Here is a 17,639-nt window from a genome sequence, read left to right as displayed (position 1 = left end):
CAGAGAAGCGTGATTCGTCACTCCAGAGAACACGTCTCCACTGCTCTAGAGTCCAGTGGCGGCGTGCTTTACACCACTGCATCCGACGCTTTGCATTGCACATGGTGATGTAAGGCTTGGATGTTAGGCGTGGACCCATTCCATGAAGTTCTCTACGCACTGTTCTTGAGATAATCTGAAGGCCACACAAAGTAAATTGGAGGTCTGTAGCTATTGACTCTGCAGAAAGTTGGCGACTTCTGCGCACTGTGCGCCTCAGCATGCTCTGACCCCACTCTGTGATTTTATGTGGCCTACCACTTCGTAGCTGAGTTGCTGTTGTTCCCAATTGCTTCCACTTTGTTATGATACCACTAACAGTTGATATTTAGTAGTGAGGAAATTTCACGAATGGACTTATTGCACAGGTGGCAACCTATCACAGTACCACGCTTGAATTCACTGAGCTCCTGAGAGTGACCCATTCTTTCACAAATGTTTGTAGAAGCAGTCTGCATGCCTAGGTGCTTCATTTTATACACCTGTGGCCATGGAAGTGATCAGAACACCCGAATTCAATTATTTGGAGCGGTGTCCCAATACTTTTGGTAATATAATATAATAGATATTGCTGATTGTGAGTACACTCTAAAAAATGCTGGGTTAAAAACAACCCAAGTTGGGTTGAAAATGGACAAACCCAGCAATTGGGTTGTTTTAACCCAGCGGTAGGGTTAAATGTCTGCCCAACCTGCTGGGTAGTTTTATTTAACTCAACTATTGTTTAAAAATTACTGTATTGCTTAATTAAAATTAACCCAAAGTATGTTGGAAATGAACATTTATTAATGTTCAATGAATAATTATTAAACAATAAACATTTATTAAATTGCTTATTAATAAATTTATATTAATAAACTATTAAACTATTAAATTTATATTAATAAAATATTAAAGCTTATTAATAAACATTCACCTTTTGTCTATTATTGTTGCCTCTAATTGCATCTGTTTTTTAATTTCCCAACTATTTTGGGTTCATTTTAAGCTAGCCATATAGCAATTTTTAAACAATAGTTGGTTTAAATAAAACTACCCAGCAGGTTGGGCAAACATTTAACCCAACCGCTGGGTTTGTCCATTTTCAACCCAACTTGGGTTGTTTTTAACCCAGCATTTTTAGAGTGTACTTTGCATTAATGTGGGTGGTTTCCAATGTGTTGTCATGCGGTTGCTAGGGTGTTCTGAGCAGTTGCTAGATATTTATTTACTGGCTCAAGTCAAAAGAGGCTATCCCGAATTTTCTATGATATTCTGTTTCATAAATGCAACAGTGGAATTTTTTCACTCATTACATCACCCTCTACGAAAAATCATAAGTATATTTACTATAATAGAAAAGGAAAAACACACTTCTTCTCAAAAAGGAAAGCGAATTGAGGTAAACTCACCAAAGTTTAATACTTAAGGGTTTGTACAAAATCCTAATCTAAAAATTGAGCAGTAAAAATAGTCATGATGCTTGACTTAGTTTCAAAAGGACACAAAGTTTTTCTCCAGGGGGCGCTGTGGATCTGACAGACAGTCTGGATGAGGTGCTGCATCCTTTGACAAATGTCCTCCAGGAGAGTCCTTGTATGAACACTGTGTTCCTAATCTATCTGAGCACACTCACTAATTTATTCTGCTCACGGACTGTGCGACCTAAGCTGCTGGATATCTCACCATCCCATGGAACTGGTGAAGGTGGAAGTTTCAGTGTCAGAAGAGATGGAGAACAGGAGAAGTTGTAAATGATAATAAATAACTCAAAGTCATTTTCATTAAATACTTACAGCAGTTACAAATGACATAATTCACACAGGTCCTGATCATTACACAAAAGTTAGTTTGCATTACTGCTGCATAAAGAAATCCTTGTTTCCATCTTTATGAAAAGAGATGTTGCTGTATCTTCTGCATATTATAAACTTTGAATTAGCGTGATATTAATGAGCTTCAATGCCATTCTTTAATATATCCACGGCAAATGTCAAAGGGGTCGAACTTGAATTGCATCGATGTCTGGTACATCATTGCATTTGGTGGTGATGTCCAAAGGATGGGTGTCATTGCTTGCGATGATGAATACGATAGAGGAAGAGTTGAAGGTCACTCTCTTTTTGGGCCGGTCGGCACGGCTATGTGACATCACAATGGGGCGTACAGGATGTTCGATGCGGGTCAGGGGGCGGTCCTTAATGGTGTGCTGCAGACTGGCCAGGCGAGAACAAAGCATCTGTAACATGCACCTGCGAAACTGACCAATCAGAAAGAGGAAATACATTCATCAAAATGCACTGCACAAAATGACATACAGTACATTCAGTAGCTTCATATAGACAGACAGATAAAACAGAACAGGTGTGGGTACGAATTAAAGGGTTAGTTCACCCAAAAATGAAAATTCTGTCATTATTTAATCACCCTCATGTTGTTCCACACCCGTAAGACCTTCATTCATCTTCGGAACATTCGGAACTTCGGAAGATTTTTTTTGATGGAATCCAAAAGGCATATTACTATATGGTAATTTAACCGACACTTTCAAGGTCCAGAAAAGTACTAAAGACATTGTTAAAACAGTTAATGTGACTGCAGTGGTTCAACCTTAATTTTATTAAGCGACGAGAATACTTTTTGTGTGTAAAAACAAAACAAAAATAACAACTTTATTCAACAATCTCTTCTCTTCTCTGTCATTATCCTTACGCAGGTGACGAAGAAAGCACAGTGAAGGCTTCCGTGTTTATATCTGAATGCTGGCTCAGTATTGGCCAAAGCTGATCATGTGAGCAGCACGTTGCATGCATGTGATGCTGATGCAGGAGCTGGCCAATAATGAGTCGGCGTTCTGATGTTGAACCTGGGAGCGTTGGACGTAAACAACGTATGAGAATGACACAGAAGAGAAGATATTGTTGACTATAGTTGTTACTTTTGTTTTGTTTTTACACACAAAAAGTATTCTCATCGCTTTATAACATTAAGGTTGAACCACTGCAGTCACGTCGACTGTTTTAACGATGTCTTTAGTACCTTTCTGGACCTTGAAAGTGTAGTTAAATTGCTGTCTATGGACGAGTCATATACCTCTCGGATTTCATCAAAAAAATCTTAATTTGTGTTCCGAAGATGAACGAAGGTCTTACAGGTGTGGAACGACATGAGGGTGAGTAATTAATGACAGAATTTTCATTTTTGGGTGAACTAACCCTTTAACAAACAAGGAAACTAACTAGAGAACACAGAAAAACAGGAACAGAGCAAACAGAGTGAAAATGAAACTAAAACAGCACATATACATTACAATATTTGATAACTTCCTTTTCAGACAATACAGACAATACAAAAAAATGAATGATTTGAAGATTGATTATTTAAAACTTAACATTATATACCATTAAAAAATAATTATGCTACCAAATTCATGGAGTAAAACAGGTAAAATGCAGCTGAATATAGTATAAAATTGTATACAATTATTTTATTTGTAATTATGTAGTTATTTATATTATTATTTATTATTATTTTACTGTATTACATTTATTTTAAATCTTAAAGGTTATTTCTTATGCAATTTGTCAATGGTTTGCAACAGTTCACAGAACCACCCTATGCTGACTTGAGCTAGTATAGCCGCTTTTCAACCAAAATTACCCGGAATAATTTTGTCCCAGGAACGTTTCCCCCCAGACCTGTTGCTGTCTGCGTTTCCATCGCGTTCTAAAGTACCGTGAAGATTAAGATTAAATGCTGTTTAAGTGTATGGACCAGACCTGCCCTGACTAAATGCCCCTCCCTCAGAACTGAGTGATCCCTGCTGACCTTTCTGCTCATGAAGGCATAGATGACGGGGTTGTAGGCAGTGCTGGATTTGGCGAAGAGAGAGGGAATGATGGCAACCGTGGGGGAGACGACACTCTTCCTGCCAAAGGCCTCCAGCATGGAGACCACAGCATAGGGCGTCCAGCACACCAGGAAACAAGAAATCATCATCAGGAACATCACCGCCACTTTCTTCTCATATCGCAGAATCTTGATCGTCTGAACCGTCTGCAGATCCTGGATAGACCGCAGCTATAGAAACAGAACAGATGGCATTTGTCATAAATCAGTTTAATTCGGTAAAGCACATACCACACGCCCTAAAAAAAGTTCAGGTCATTAGTACAGTACAGTACAGTAATCTAATTACACTGTTGAAGATGTAATTAGTAACTAGTAATTAATTACTTTTTAGAGTAACATACTTTTAAAAGTAATGAGTTATAAAAGTAACTAATTGTGTAACTTTTTATGTAAAGTAATGCACTACATTACTTTTGTGCTACTTTTTGTCACCTGGGCTGAAAAAGTTCTGTATATTTTTGTCAAATGTAAAGGCCATTTCATACCAAAAGTGAAATGATGCAGACAAAAGTTAGTTCAACATTCTTACTTCAGCAATAAAATGGAAAAAATAAAAAACACAAATGCAATGTTTATCTGAAGTCATTTTTGCTTATTAGTATGGTTGAACTGGATCATCGAATGTCAGCAGCAAAGACATTGGTTAAAGTGAAATTAAATACATAAAGTATATTTGTGCTATTAAACATTTATTGCAGGTTTGTGTAGTATTCTGAGTTTTTTTTAAAAAGTAACTTTACTTAAAAAAGTAATCTGATTACTTAACTCACATTACTTGTAATGCGTTACCCCCAACACTAGGGACCCGGTATTATATTGGCACCGGGGCTAAATTATGAAAGACCGGTGTATCGATAAGCTCTGACGTTAACGGTTCTGCTATCGGTACTGGAGAAATTATGAAGAAAATACACGTACACTATTATTGCTATATATACATTATCTTGCGAATTCTATCTCGCCAGATTCGCCAGCTGCGTCTGTATGCAGTAATATTAGGACATTTGTGTATGATGCATTTTTGCTTTCGCAATTGAGAAGAGAGATCGTGCTCAGGAGCTACAGCGCGCGCAGCCGCTCACATGAAATCCCTGTTTAATTGGAGAACTAAACAACTAAACGTCTGCTTACACTTTAGGCCTGTGATATTATGCTTATTTTATTTTTGATTTCGATTTTGGCTTCCAAGGATCAGAAAGAAGATATCTGAGTATTATATTAAAACTATAACTATTAAAAATCGCCGCGTTTCGTTTAGCACACCTTCTATTCACAGCTGTGCGCGTTCATTCCTCCCTAAACCCAAACTTAACGTCAGAATCAGCACAATCGGTGGTGGTTGTCTTTACTGTTGCTAAATTGCAGTAAATGTTTGATAATTATCAACATTTTAAAACGTTGAAACCACAATAATCCGCGCAAGAGACGCTGTTCCTCAGGCTGAATTATGTGTGCGCGCGCTCCAAAACGGATCGCAAATAGACAAACAAATTACACGTTGGGCTTCAGGTGCACGTCCAAACGATCAAATGCACACAAAAATATGTCAAAATAACCGGATTAGTGTGTGTTTAGCTACTTAAACGCAGTTTATATCGTAAGTGTACATGAACAGCTGGGAGAAAATCCGATGTGTGTTAATATCTATTGTCTTAAAGTGACAGCAGTCACCTACTGATGATTATGCCATCAGTGTTAATCAAACAAGAAAATGCAAAGAGAAAATAACTCACAGCTCTTCATCTGAATATAGTTAGCTTTAATAAGCATTAATCTATTAATTTATACTGTGAAAGCCATGCAGTGTTATTTTACATTTGGTTACTTTACTTCGATTTCTTTTATAGGCTAGGCCTATATTACTTACCTTAACACATGAACAAATTAAAGCACTTTTTTTCATTTGTATCTTTGTTTTATTGTATTTGTCAGTTTGTTTTACTTTGTTTCTTTGTTCATGTTCTTACTGTATATTATGTAAAACACCAAAAATGCCAGACACCATATAATATAAAGCAAAGTTAATTCAGCTCTTATATATGATATATATATATATATATATATATATATATATATATATGTATATATAAACAAAAAGTACCGATAAGAATGCCGTTAAAGTACTGGATCGATAAGCAGTATCGGTAAGAGTAGTAATAACATTAAAACCTTAACGATACCCATCCCTACCCAACACTGATATAATACATTGCACGTAATGTTAATAATATATATTTTCCCAAGCTGATCGGCTTTAGACAGAGGTCATATGCTCAAAAGCATGATGCCCTAAGAAACTCTTATGTTGTTGCTTCTTTAATTAAACATATTTTCTCTGACTCACACACACATTCATTCATTATCATCACACAGCTGCAAGAACAGCAATAAAATTTGCTGAGTTTGACTAAGCATCTCTCAGAGCTCCTGCCATTGTGTAACTAAAACAGAACTGGGTCACCACTTGGGGGAGCAATGTTGTTGATGGTCAATGTAAGTTTTTTTCTGAAATTATTTTATCAACCTGAAGATGGCTTTCCAAACCCAGTATAGTCAGGAGGATAGTTGTTTTTCCTTATGCATCAATTAAAGCTGTCATGCTGCTGACATGGCACGTATAAACACCTTGACTGAGTAACTGATTCATTATTTAGGTAGATGATCAGGTGTACATTTTTGGTTCATTTTTCTTTCACTAGTTCATAATAAATGGTCCTGTAGTGGAACAAATATTTTAAACTGTTATAAATATAACTATATGTAAAAATGTATGCATTTATATGTAATCTCTCAATTTGTATAACTATCCATTTTACTTATTCATTCATGAGTGAATTGGATTACCAATTCATTCATGCATTTATTGATTCCCTTATTGATTTACAGATTCATTAATACATTTATTGATTCCCTGATTAATTTATTCGGGGAGATGGTACACAACCATGTTTACTCATAGAACAGAATAATCAAGACGTGAGAAGCTGTTCTGTACAACACAGAGGCAGCATGTTCCTCACAAGTCAAGCACATTAAATGTGCAGTCAGGGGAAAAAACCCTCAAAGCACTTTGTAAATCCTCACTTTGGCAACAGAGAAAAGATGAAATAGTGAATAAAAAGAAGCAGTCTGGATGATTAGGAAACCCCTGCTGTGCATTCTGGGGTTGATTTCAGAGCAAGAATACCAACACTGCGTATGTGTTTATGTACTTTCAAGAGAACAGGGGTCTCGTCTGGTATTGTGCCTTAAGGGTTTAACACTTAGTAGTATTGACTTGCTTTCTGCAGTCTGTAAATAGTGCACTTTATGAAGCTTCCAAAACCATGTTGAAACAATCTAAATTATTAAAGGTGCTGCCAGGTTTTTGGCTGTTTCCCTGGATATTCTTCATCTCAGTGGTGTTAGACTTTATATTGACAATTACCATTATGATCAACTTCACAACTGAGCTGTTTGTTACTTTCAATCTATGCAATTTTCTGTCTCAAATCAATAAAATTCTTGGATTCAATCCAAATGCAATTTTATGTGTTGTGCTGGTGTATAGTCTTCTGCTCATCTTCACATTGTGGCGTGTGAGCTGCAGGTTGTTGTGGTTTGTTTAATTGATTCAGCAGTTTTACACTTTCTGATAGACTGTTGGATTTCACACATATACTGATCCACACCATCAAATATATATATATATATATATATATATATATATATATATATATATATATATATCAGAAAAACAGATAATACCACACCATATGCCATTGCTTCAGCCAGTGTTTAGAATTTGAATGCTTTTTATGGGAATAAACCTACAAATGGCTTACTTATGTCTGTCTCTGTACATAAAGTGGATATAAGAGATAGTATTTCAACATCCCAAAAAAAAATAAAAAAAAATAAATAAAAAATGCACACACTTCAGTTTATGGCAAGCGTATAATCACTTGCAGATCATTTTACAGCAGTCCTGCTCTCCCACCCCTGGGCAGCACACCTGATAATATCTGATGCACAGGAGCTGCGCCGATGAAAACCACAAGCTATTTACGTGCACAATCACCGTCTCTGCTTATTGTTTGAAGGCACCTTCAGACAATATGCTTTTAGTTGAAATAGCCCCTCACACAGAGTGTGTCGGCCCCATTCACTGCTAAATTACAGCAGCTTGACGGTGTGTTTAGAAAGAACAATAGAGAATGATGAAGGTTAAAAACAGAAAGAAAGAAAGTGAGGTGACATGCAAATCACAGATCAGAAATGAGATGACAAGCTGTCTCAAGAAAAAGGCCAACAATGGTCAAATTTGCTTACCAGGTGATCACGTTTGAAAATATATAAATGTACTAATGCCCTTTATTTGATTTAAAAACAAATGAGTTCACCATACAATTTTCAGTCTTGCTGTCTCTACATAGACACATCACACATACAGCCACACATAGAGACTCGACTCACAATTGATTCCAAAACAGTGTGAATTTTTAATTAGATGGGGCTATTTTTATAGATACTTTGAAGAATTTAATGAAATATACAACTGACATTTCTTTTGACCTGCCATATTGGATGTATTTTTTTTCACCAAGCTTGATATAATGTCTGTCATGTGATGCTTTAAAATACAGTTCCCCAAATCCCCGCAAAGGGGGCGCTCGCTAGCACCCTTCTGTAACCTAAAATGATGAATGGGACACCCTACGGTCTTGTGGACTTAACGGACATGTGTACGCGGCAGCCATTGTAAGTCCACAAGACCGAAAGTGCATAGAAGTGTGCCATTTGGGATTCAGCCATCGTCATTCGGTACAACCAAAAGTGTCATTCGGTAAAACAGAAATTTTGGTTAAACTAAATGTCTTTTTTGGTGTCAAATTTTGTCCATCTTGTAAAAAATGACAAAAACAGTGTTAATTGTTTATAAAAACCACATAATCTCATTGTTAACACTTAACCCTTAAATGCATGACTGTTTCGCCAATCATTCTTATATATTCGGGTCTTTATCGACCCGGATCTATATCTAACACGGAAGGATCTCTACCTGTCATGATAATATAAAACTCTTCTGATATTAGAGTAACAATTACAGAAGAATAAAATAAATCATATTCTGTTACCTTTTGGAGCTTGAAAGGGTTCAGTTTGAGCAGATGTTTTATGCCATCATCACTGTCCTCGTCAGAACTCATTTCCCAATAAATTCAGCAAATAATAGGCTATTTTTATGTTTGAGGTCACGAATATTCGCGATCTCAAACGTATTCTCAAAACTATATAATTTTCAACATCTTCAAAATCAATATTTCGATCGCTAACAGCTTCACCAGATCCATCCAGTGACAGTTACATTCATATTTGATTGCGTTCAGTACTTGCTCTGCAGTAAATCGCTGAGCCATTTCATGTTTTTCTTATTATTTTGTTTTCTGTCTGAATGAGTCGTCACTTCAGCATTGTGTATCGGACATTGCCACCTTGTGGAATAAAGGTAAATTGGACTTATTCCGTCATTTAAGATTAAATTATTGTTGTGCAGAAAAAATATACACTTATACACACCTCGGGTCGTTAGCGACCCTATACAATCTTTACAAAAAATGAATACAAAAATAGGCATTCTTTTATAATTTTATGATTTTTTTCTTGTTATATTCTTTATAATGAATTGATTGAGAAATATCAAGAAGGTTGATGTCTAACTTTAAAAAATGAACGAGGAGGAGGGTAGTGAATGATGTCCCGGGTCACTAAAGACCCGAGGTATGCATTTAAGGGTTAATAAAGCTTCAAAAATAATTATATCTCCATTAGATTTTTTTTTTTAGTTTTTTTTTTTTTCACTTTTAGAAACCTTATTCGTCAATGACCCATATATATTAGGGCTGTCAATTTAATGCGTTAACTTAATTAAAGGTTCTCTAAGTGATCTTGGGTGGAGTAACTTACTGTTGACGTTCTTAGTGTTGTCAAACAAAACAGAGGCTAGCTAGACCCTCCCTTCGCCTCCTCCTCCCCTCCCTTCACCTCCTCCTCCCCTCCCCTCCCCTCCCCTCCCCTCCCCTCCGTGCTTCCTGAAACAGTCATGAACGCGCATTTAAAATCATTCTTGTCGGTTATTGGCTGGAGCGTGTTTATTATGTTTCGTGGTCCAGGCTGCACTAATTTGTTTTTATTGCCGTTTTTGGCGCTTGTGGCGACTACAGAGACCATGTTTTTTTACAGTGTGTTCAGGGGACAGGCAGCTAGCGGATAGTGAGTTGATGTTTGCTGTATGTGACAAAAACTAAAAACGCGTGACATCGCTTAGAGGACATTTAATTAGCCTAGTTCTGGGGAAAAATAACACATTAAAATTATTAACACATTTAACAAACTCGCCCTGCCCAAGACCTACGCAGTTCATCTTGCATTTCATACAGTTGATTGGTGACAAACATGGTTCAGGGCAACAGCTCACTATGTGATGAAGTATATAGAATGCAGTTAGATGCCCCTAAAATTCAAGATATCAGGGGAAAAATGCTTGTGTATACGTTTTTGTCTCATCATGATATCATTTATATCATGATCTAGTTAAGCAATACCACATGAGTGCTGCTTTTGTCCCAAATAGTGCAAATGTGATATTGATTTTATACAACAGTTCAATAAATAAGAAGTTAATATATTGTGTTATATTTTAGACACAATATTGTCTGCTTTTGCTCAGTTTTGCCAACGAAAATATTACCTATAAAGCCTGTGACGACTGTGCGTCTCTGAGCAACACACAGTGGTGATTTAACCCATAAATGTTGGTATAAATGAAAGTATTTAGTCAATATTAAATAATATTTTTGACTTGAAACCAGTTAATTTAGATGTTACAATGTTTAGGTTACCATTTTTTCAGTGTGTGGCACACATAATTAAAGAAAAGTGTTTGCCTTACCATTTTCACTGTATACAAAATGTTTCCATAACAGTAGGCCATGACACCCACAGGGACAAAGAAGCATCCGAGGAGGAAGAAAAGAATGAAGGAAGCATCGTTGGGATCTTTAGACGCCCAGTCCAGAGAGCAGCCTAACTTATGGACTTCCAGCGTGTAGCGGTTCCATCCCAGGAGAGGAGCTCCAGTCCAGGCTAAAGAGTACAGCCAGATGTGTGTGATGGCCCTCCAGGCCCAGGGGAAGTCAATGACCTTGGCATGAACCACACGGATGTAGCGCTCATACGCCAGGCCGGAGAGAGTCATGATGGACACAATACCTTAAAGGATGAGAAGAGAGATAAAGAGACAGTTGACATAGATAAACAGACAGACAGACAGACAGATAGATAGATAGATAGATAGATAGATAGATAGATAGATAGATAGATCTTCTTTTACAGAAATCAAGCTCCCAGGATACAGTCCTAACTTCAGCAGACAATGGATTACAGTAATTGGTATCATTTCTTTTTTAGAAGTAAATAACTGTATCTCTGAATGGCAGTTTCCACAGAGACTACTCTGGCAAGAGACTCACAGACACACTCCCCCAATTACCCAGACATCCACAGTCCTCTATGACAGATGCGGGCCAGTGGGGAGACAGCACTAATGTGTTTACTCTCAGCTGTCATAAGTATTCACACACAGACCTCTTTTTACATCACATAAAACTGGGCTTGGTAATTTTGATGTGAAATATGACGCAGAATTACACACTGAGCTACATCTCATCAAAACTGATTTTATTTAAATGAGTCAATTCTCAAGGGAGCAAAAATGGAGGTCAAACAACTGTAGAAGCATAAAAGGGAGCCAATTTCACATCTAAATGCATCAAATGAGACAATTCAGAAGCAATCATATGTGATGATAGTTTTTGGACTTAGAATAACATGAAGTGTGACCTTGGGGGCGCAGGTGCATAAAATGACCATCTATCTTTCAGAAATGAGATTACAAAGCTCTTCTCAAAGCATATCCTCTCACAGATGCGTTGATGATATTCTGCTGGTTATTTCTGGTCCATTAAAGAGTCATTATCTGCCTCTATTCGACTTTATCTTTCCCTGCACCAGATGGACATTTATTTAAATAAATGTGTCACAGTTGTTTACGAACGCTTAGAGTTGTGGCTTTGCCTTTTGTTGTAAACAATATCAAATAATTAAGCACAAATGTTCTTGAAGCTGCATCTGATATAATTAACTAAGTTAACCATACCATTTCCTATAATTTAATTCATGCGCAAATCCCTCAATAACTTGAATAAGATTGCATCAATGAGTAGAGGATGATCATTTGGTGTAGAAAAGACAAAATGACAGATAATTTTAAGTTGCCTTCCCTGAAGATTTTCAAGAAAAAGACCCTACAATCTCACTATTCACAAGTTGAAAAAGATAGCTCTCAACAATATATCAAACCGTCCTCTGATTTACTAAGATCTTACCAAAAGACCTCAATATGAACATTTCTCATCAAATTATTACAAGACCAAATGTTTTCAGGTATGCTATCCAAATTCATTTTATGTCAATAAATGCAGTCTCTTTTGTCGCTTATGTTATATTTCTCATATTTATGATATTACCAGCGATTCCATACTTACAGGTACTAACATACACCTAAAAGTCATGACATTACTCCAATTTGTTGTTATATACACATAAGATAAGATAATTTGTCGTGAGGTAGCCTAGGTATTGTCAGAAAATCCTGTCAGACTCGCTGCGCGCGCTGCTCCGGTGAGTTTTGACTCGAGTGAGAAATGTAGGTTATGTTTCATGCGTCCATTCAAAATTCGACATTCACAAAGCTGAAATAATATAAAGATAATATAAAGAATTGCAATTTACTTACAATTTACTTTATGTAAAGCATTTGTGGTAAATAGCATCCCACAAACTTAGTAATGCGGTAGGATATACTGGACGTTAGTATTTTTACTGATGATTACACTCTTTTAAAACCAAGTAGCTTCAGTTTTGGTCCGGTTTGGTTTCCGTAGTAAACCTACGCAGGTATGTTCACAATGATTTTAAATGATTCCCTTTTGCTTATTTAATATGTGCTTAGATGTGCTTTCTATAACGTTTTTAAAATGTATCAAGGTACCCAACTGCAGCAAAAATACAACACCGACTTTTAAAAACGTTTTGTTCTTAACATTTTCTCTGGATTAACACATCAACCGCTTTCTTTCCTTTAATATGAGACCATTTTAATGACATCTGACCAAAACACATTTAATAATAACAAAGTTTTCAAATAGATCAGCTACAATCAGACGAATAGACTATGACCAAACAGAACAAATAGGTTAATCAAGTGATCTGTCTATTGATGAAATAAACATTTAAGAAAAAAAGAAAAAGAAAAAAACATCTTGAATTCAAAGTATAGCCTGCTTGAAAACTTATTCAGGTGACTATCGATACATGAGGACTAAAGACATAACTGACCGAATAAACTGTTGCTGAATCCATCCCAAACACATGTGGCAGAATTAAAGACCCATTCTCTCTTCACGCACGAGACGAATGTGAAATTAACTCCAGTGAGGGACACCAGCAGATCGCTGACACTTATATTCACTATTAACAAATTAGTTGGTGTTCGGAGTCTCTTGAATCTGAAGTAGAGAATAATGACGATGATGTTGTTACAGAAGCCCAGGACACCGATAGATCCGATGGTGAACGTCAGGAGTTTGTAAGTCTCATCGGCGAAGATATAGTTATAATTCTCCAGGTTAGTCTCAGTCGATGTTTCATTAAGAGAATTCATTTCTTTCCTAAGTGAATTTCCACCATGGTCACTGAAACGCCTGAAGGTCAGTGACCCGATTCAGCAGCCCGCGTCCAGAAGGAAACAGAGCAGTCGATTGTAGTTCAGTGTGTCAGTAAGACAGAGCTCGCATGAAAACGTCACCTACATCCTGAGAAATGCGTGAAAGTTCCTCCTGAATCCACAAGAGACCTTCCAGCGTTTGCTATGATTGACTGTCACTGCTGACTGAGTGTACATGTTCAGTGTGCAGTGCGCTGTTATGAACACTAATCAGTGTCGGTGATGTTGCGCATCTACTGCGCTGTTTTGAAAACGTATAACAAGAACGACGATGGTCAGCATTTTATGTGCTGAGACAAGAAATAATAGCTAATAATAGTGACGATCCTGCAAAGTTTTAAATCTGAAAGTGCACCGTATATAAAGTTATTGTCTCTCAGAAGAGTCGACTCTGAGTCAATTAAGTGAGTCGTTTGTAAAAACGAATCCCAAGCAGTTTCGTTGTGACGTTACCTTAGCACATTAGCATATTCCCCGCCCACTTATTGCGCGCGCGCAGACGCAAGGGAGAAATCATTTTTTCAACAACCACAGCAGTACAATCTTTTGTTGTGTTCCCGTCATTTTACTGACCACTGCTTCTCGAACCTCGGGGAGTTTAACACAGGATTCACAAAACGCTTGCTCTTAAAATATGGATCAATGGCCAGTTTATTTGGACCAGCTTGCTCCTCTTAATCTTAACCTGTAAGTATGATTAATAATTGATGTTTATATTTTCTAGTGATAGTTCCAAATTCGTAGTTTTGTATGTTATGTTGTGTAACGTACACCCTAGTCTGTCTCCTGCTAACCGGCTAACTCATGTTTCTGTAGTTCTGATATTCAGATGTGGGTCCAATATTGTCTAAAAATGTGTATAAGAGTCAAAAAAACACGCACAGACAAATCCAAATTAAACCCTGCGGCTCGTGACGACACACTGATGTCCTAAGACACAAAACGATCGGTTTGTGCGAGAAACCGAAGAGTATTTATATAATTTTTTACCTCTAATACACCACTATGTCCAACTGCCCTCCACATCCGGTGTGTGAGGTCTGAACGCGCTCTGACAACGGAAGTGATCTCTCGCACTCATTGAAGCAAAGCGCGAGACATCACTTCCGTCATCAGAACGCGTTTTTTGACCTCACTAACCGGATGCTGAACACAGTTAGACATAGTGGTGTTTTAGAGGTAAACAAATTATATAAATACTGTTCGGTTTCTCGCACAAACCAATCGTTTCGTGTTTTTTAGGACATCAATGTGTCGTCACGAGCCGCAGGGTTTAATTTGGATGTGTCTGTGCATGTTTTTTTGACTCTTATAGATGGAGTTCCTATTGACACGAATTATACGGCTGACAGACCGCAACGGTTGAAGTTAAAAATCATCATTTGTGTTCTACTGAAGAAACAAAGTCACCTACATCTTGGATATCCTGGGGGTAAGCAGATAAACATCAAATTTTCATTTTTGGGTGAACTATCCCTTTAAGTAAAATATAATGACAGTAAAACTGGAATGAACCCTACACTCAGTCACTTTAATGTTCCATATTTAATGCACTTAATATGAGACTAAATAAATCAGACAAAATAACCACTGTGAGTCAGGAAAAGCCAAGGTAATGAACTTGCACATTTATGGGTGAGAGAGGTATCCTAAAAAAACTAACACAGTGTAAGAAACATTTTCAGTGTGAAAGGTGTGATATTTTATTTATTAGTGAACATTTATTAGATCTTTTGAGAATGTTTGTTATGCAGTTTCATCTGGCATGTATCAGACTTTAAAATTAAAGCAAACAATCTTTACAAACACTCCCTCCAGTGTTGGAATTATTAAGATTCAAAAATACATTTGAACAGTAATTTATGCTGTAAGAAAACCTATCTGTGGCTATTTTATAAGCCTATAATTAGAGCAACCTCAGACAGCCGTAGAGGTAATGCTTTTGCTCCCTTAATTACAAACATGCAAATGAAGCACAGGTGATTGCGGAGCATCATCATAATTAATACTGCCCTTGCAGCTTTGCCGGTGAAGGCTGGTTCAGATGATTCACTGCTCATTACATGTCAGCTGTTAACATCACATAATGCTCACCTCCTTCAGGCAAGATAGACGCCAGTGGGTTTCATTCGGGGACACACAGAGCTTTATTTACAGCTTGTTAGAATATATTTTATATAAAGAAGTCTCTTATGCTCACCAAGGCTGCATTTACCTAAACAAAAATAGAGTAAAGACAGTAATATTGTGAAATATAAGAAAAACAAAAAGCTCACAAGAATCGGTGTAATCAGTTATTAAAGGGTTAGTTCACCCAAAATTAAAAATTGTGTCATTAATTAGTTTTGTACTCCAGGCACAACTTGACAACATGCATACAAAATATTTAATAAAAAGTCTTAATAAAGTGCCACAGCGACAATTTTCCTAACTTGGACATCCCTTTTGGCCACTACTATACAGTATATATATATAGTGAAACAGTATATGATTCTGAACATTGCCATAATATGGCTGACCCATTTTTTTAACCATTCTCCTTGTTTATGTGAGCTTTTTGCTTTTACCCCCAGTAGTAGAATTGAGGATTCACAGTATAAGAACATGAAAATGTGCTAACTGTGTAATTATTTCAGCAGTTTTCTGTCGAGACTTTGAACATCTCATTAGATAACTTAAAGCCAGTTGATCCTATGCTCTTGCTGTGGTATTTTCTATGTCTTGTTACTGTGAGAGAAACAGTTGGCCGGATAAAATGAGATTTCAAAGCATTTGAAAATGTGTTTCATAAGAGGTTCTCCTCAGTACAGCTCTACGTTTGTGAAGAAAAACCATTCCTCGTTGATGAACTGGGTCACTGTTATAGGAATTATCCTAATTTGAATTCTAAACATATAAAATATTCATTCATGTTACATACAAATCTGTGTCCTTATTGGAACAACATTAGAGGATTTTATCTTCCCTGCCCAATGATATTTTCACAGCTCCCATCAGTGTTTAGAAGTAACTCTAGAGATGTGGAAAAAGATTTAATTTATTTACAAGCTTTTTGGATGACTTGAAATCAGTGGGAGTGTGGAAAACAAAACATTAAAGGTTAGCTGTTGTACCAGTTAGATATCATTCACGCTTGTGCACACTCAAAAACAATGACGCACATGGTCTGACGTTAACAACATCAAACGGCATAGTTTAAAACACGTATCATCGCAGATTACGGTGATTAATAACTTTAAAAACTACACACTGCACATTTTGCCAAGCTTTTGAGAAAGTATACCTGATTTATTAATTTGAACAGGTTTATGTGGCTTTTTATGTGACAGAACTTATGATTTTGATGCCCTCGTGAAACCCCTTGATGATTAAACTCTGCTGTGTGTTTTCAGTAATTAACTAGAAAAGAGTTTGTTCCCCTCACAACATCTTCTGACTCACGTTTCTGGAAACTGGGTCATTTCATCCATGCATCTGTTTTTCTCTCTCCCCCTCTCTCTTTCTCTCTGTCTTAGTCTCTCTCTCTTTCTCTTTAATAAGCAAATTTTACAGTTTACGGCACAGCGCACCGACTGCTGAATGGAGTCTAATTATGAAGAGTTGGAATGTGAATGAGTTCCTACAAACCCTGCTGGGATATAAAACTACGCACTGGCCCAGTTCTCTCACTCCCTCTCTGTCTTTCTGTCATCCCCGCCTATCTCTTTCCCTTCATGCACAGGAATGTTTCATGTAACTAAGTCCCTGCATGTAGTTGCCATGCTATGTTTAGGCGATGGCATGTCTGCTCTTTTTCAGGCTGATGTACCAGCCTTCAGAGATCAGAGATCAAAGCTGGGAGGAATCTCCACTGGGGTAGTGCTAGTGAGGAATTTGACAGGAA

At 37.0% G+C, this 17,639-nt stretch overlaps 1 protein-coding gene across 3 annotated transcripts; it reads right to left on the bottom strand.

Moving 5' to 3' along the window:
* Positions 1 to 1,415: 1,415 nt before the first annotated feature.
* opn3 (opsin 3) lies at positions 1,416 to 14,050 on the bottom strand. 3 transcript variants are annotated; one of them, XM_048204463.1, is made up of 4 exons: positions 13,369 to 14,050; positions 10,862 to 11,181; positions 3,847 to 4,098; positions 1,416 to 2,278 (listed from the first exon to the last, which is right to left on the bottom strand). In XM_048204463.1, the coding sequence occupies exons 1-4, from the start codon at positions 13,691 to 13,693 to the stop codon at positions 2,012 to 2,014; spliced, it is 1,164 nt and encodes a 387-aa protein (XP_048060420.1). In that variant the 5' UTR covers positions 13,694 to 14,050; the 3' UTR covers positions 1,416 to 2,011. The 3 variants fall into 3 exon arrangements, with proteins under 3 accessions (XP_048060420.1, XP_048060421.1, XP_048060422.1); XM_048204464.1 differs by lacking the exon at positions 13,369 to 14,050 and adding an exon at positions 12,767 to 13,009; XM_048204465.1 differs by lacking the exon at positions 13,369 to 14,050 and adding an exon at positions 12,516 to 12,715.
* Between the last annotated feature and the right edge of the window lie 3,589 nt (positions 14,051 to 17,639).

Source organism: Megalobrama amblycephala, linkage group LG10 (assembly GCF_018812025.1).
Source record: "Megalobrama amblycephala isolate DHTTF-2021 linkage group LG10, ASM1881202v1, whole genome shotgun sequence".
Classification (NCBI taxonomy): domain Eukaryota; kingdom Metazoa; phylum Chordata; class Actinopteri; order Cypriniformes; family Xenocyprididae; genus Megalobrama; species Megalobrama amblycephala.
Note: the sequence above shows the minus strand (reverse complement) of the source record. Positions and strands in the feature narration are given on the sequence as shown.

Coding starts and splice junctions, on each gene's coding strand:
- opn3 (XM_048204463.1), bottom strand. CDS start 13,693: ATGAATTCTCTTAATGAAACATCGACTGAGACTAACCTGGAGAATTAT. Junction 11,182..13,368: donor ATTCAGCAACAGTTTATTCG/GTCAGTTATGTC, acceptor TCATCCTTTAAG/GTATTGTGTCCATCATGACT. Junction 2,279..3,846: donor ATGCCTTCATGAGCAGAAAG/GTCAGCAGGGAT, acceptor CTGATTGGTCAG/TTTCGCAGGTGCATGTTACA.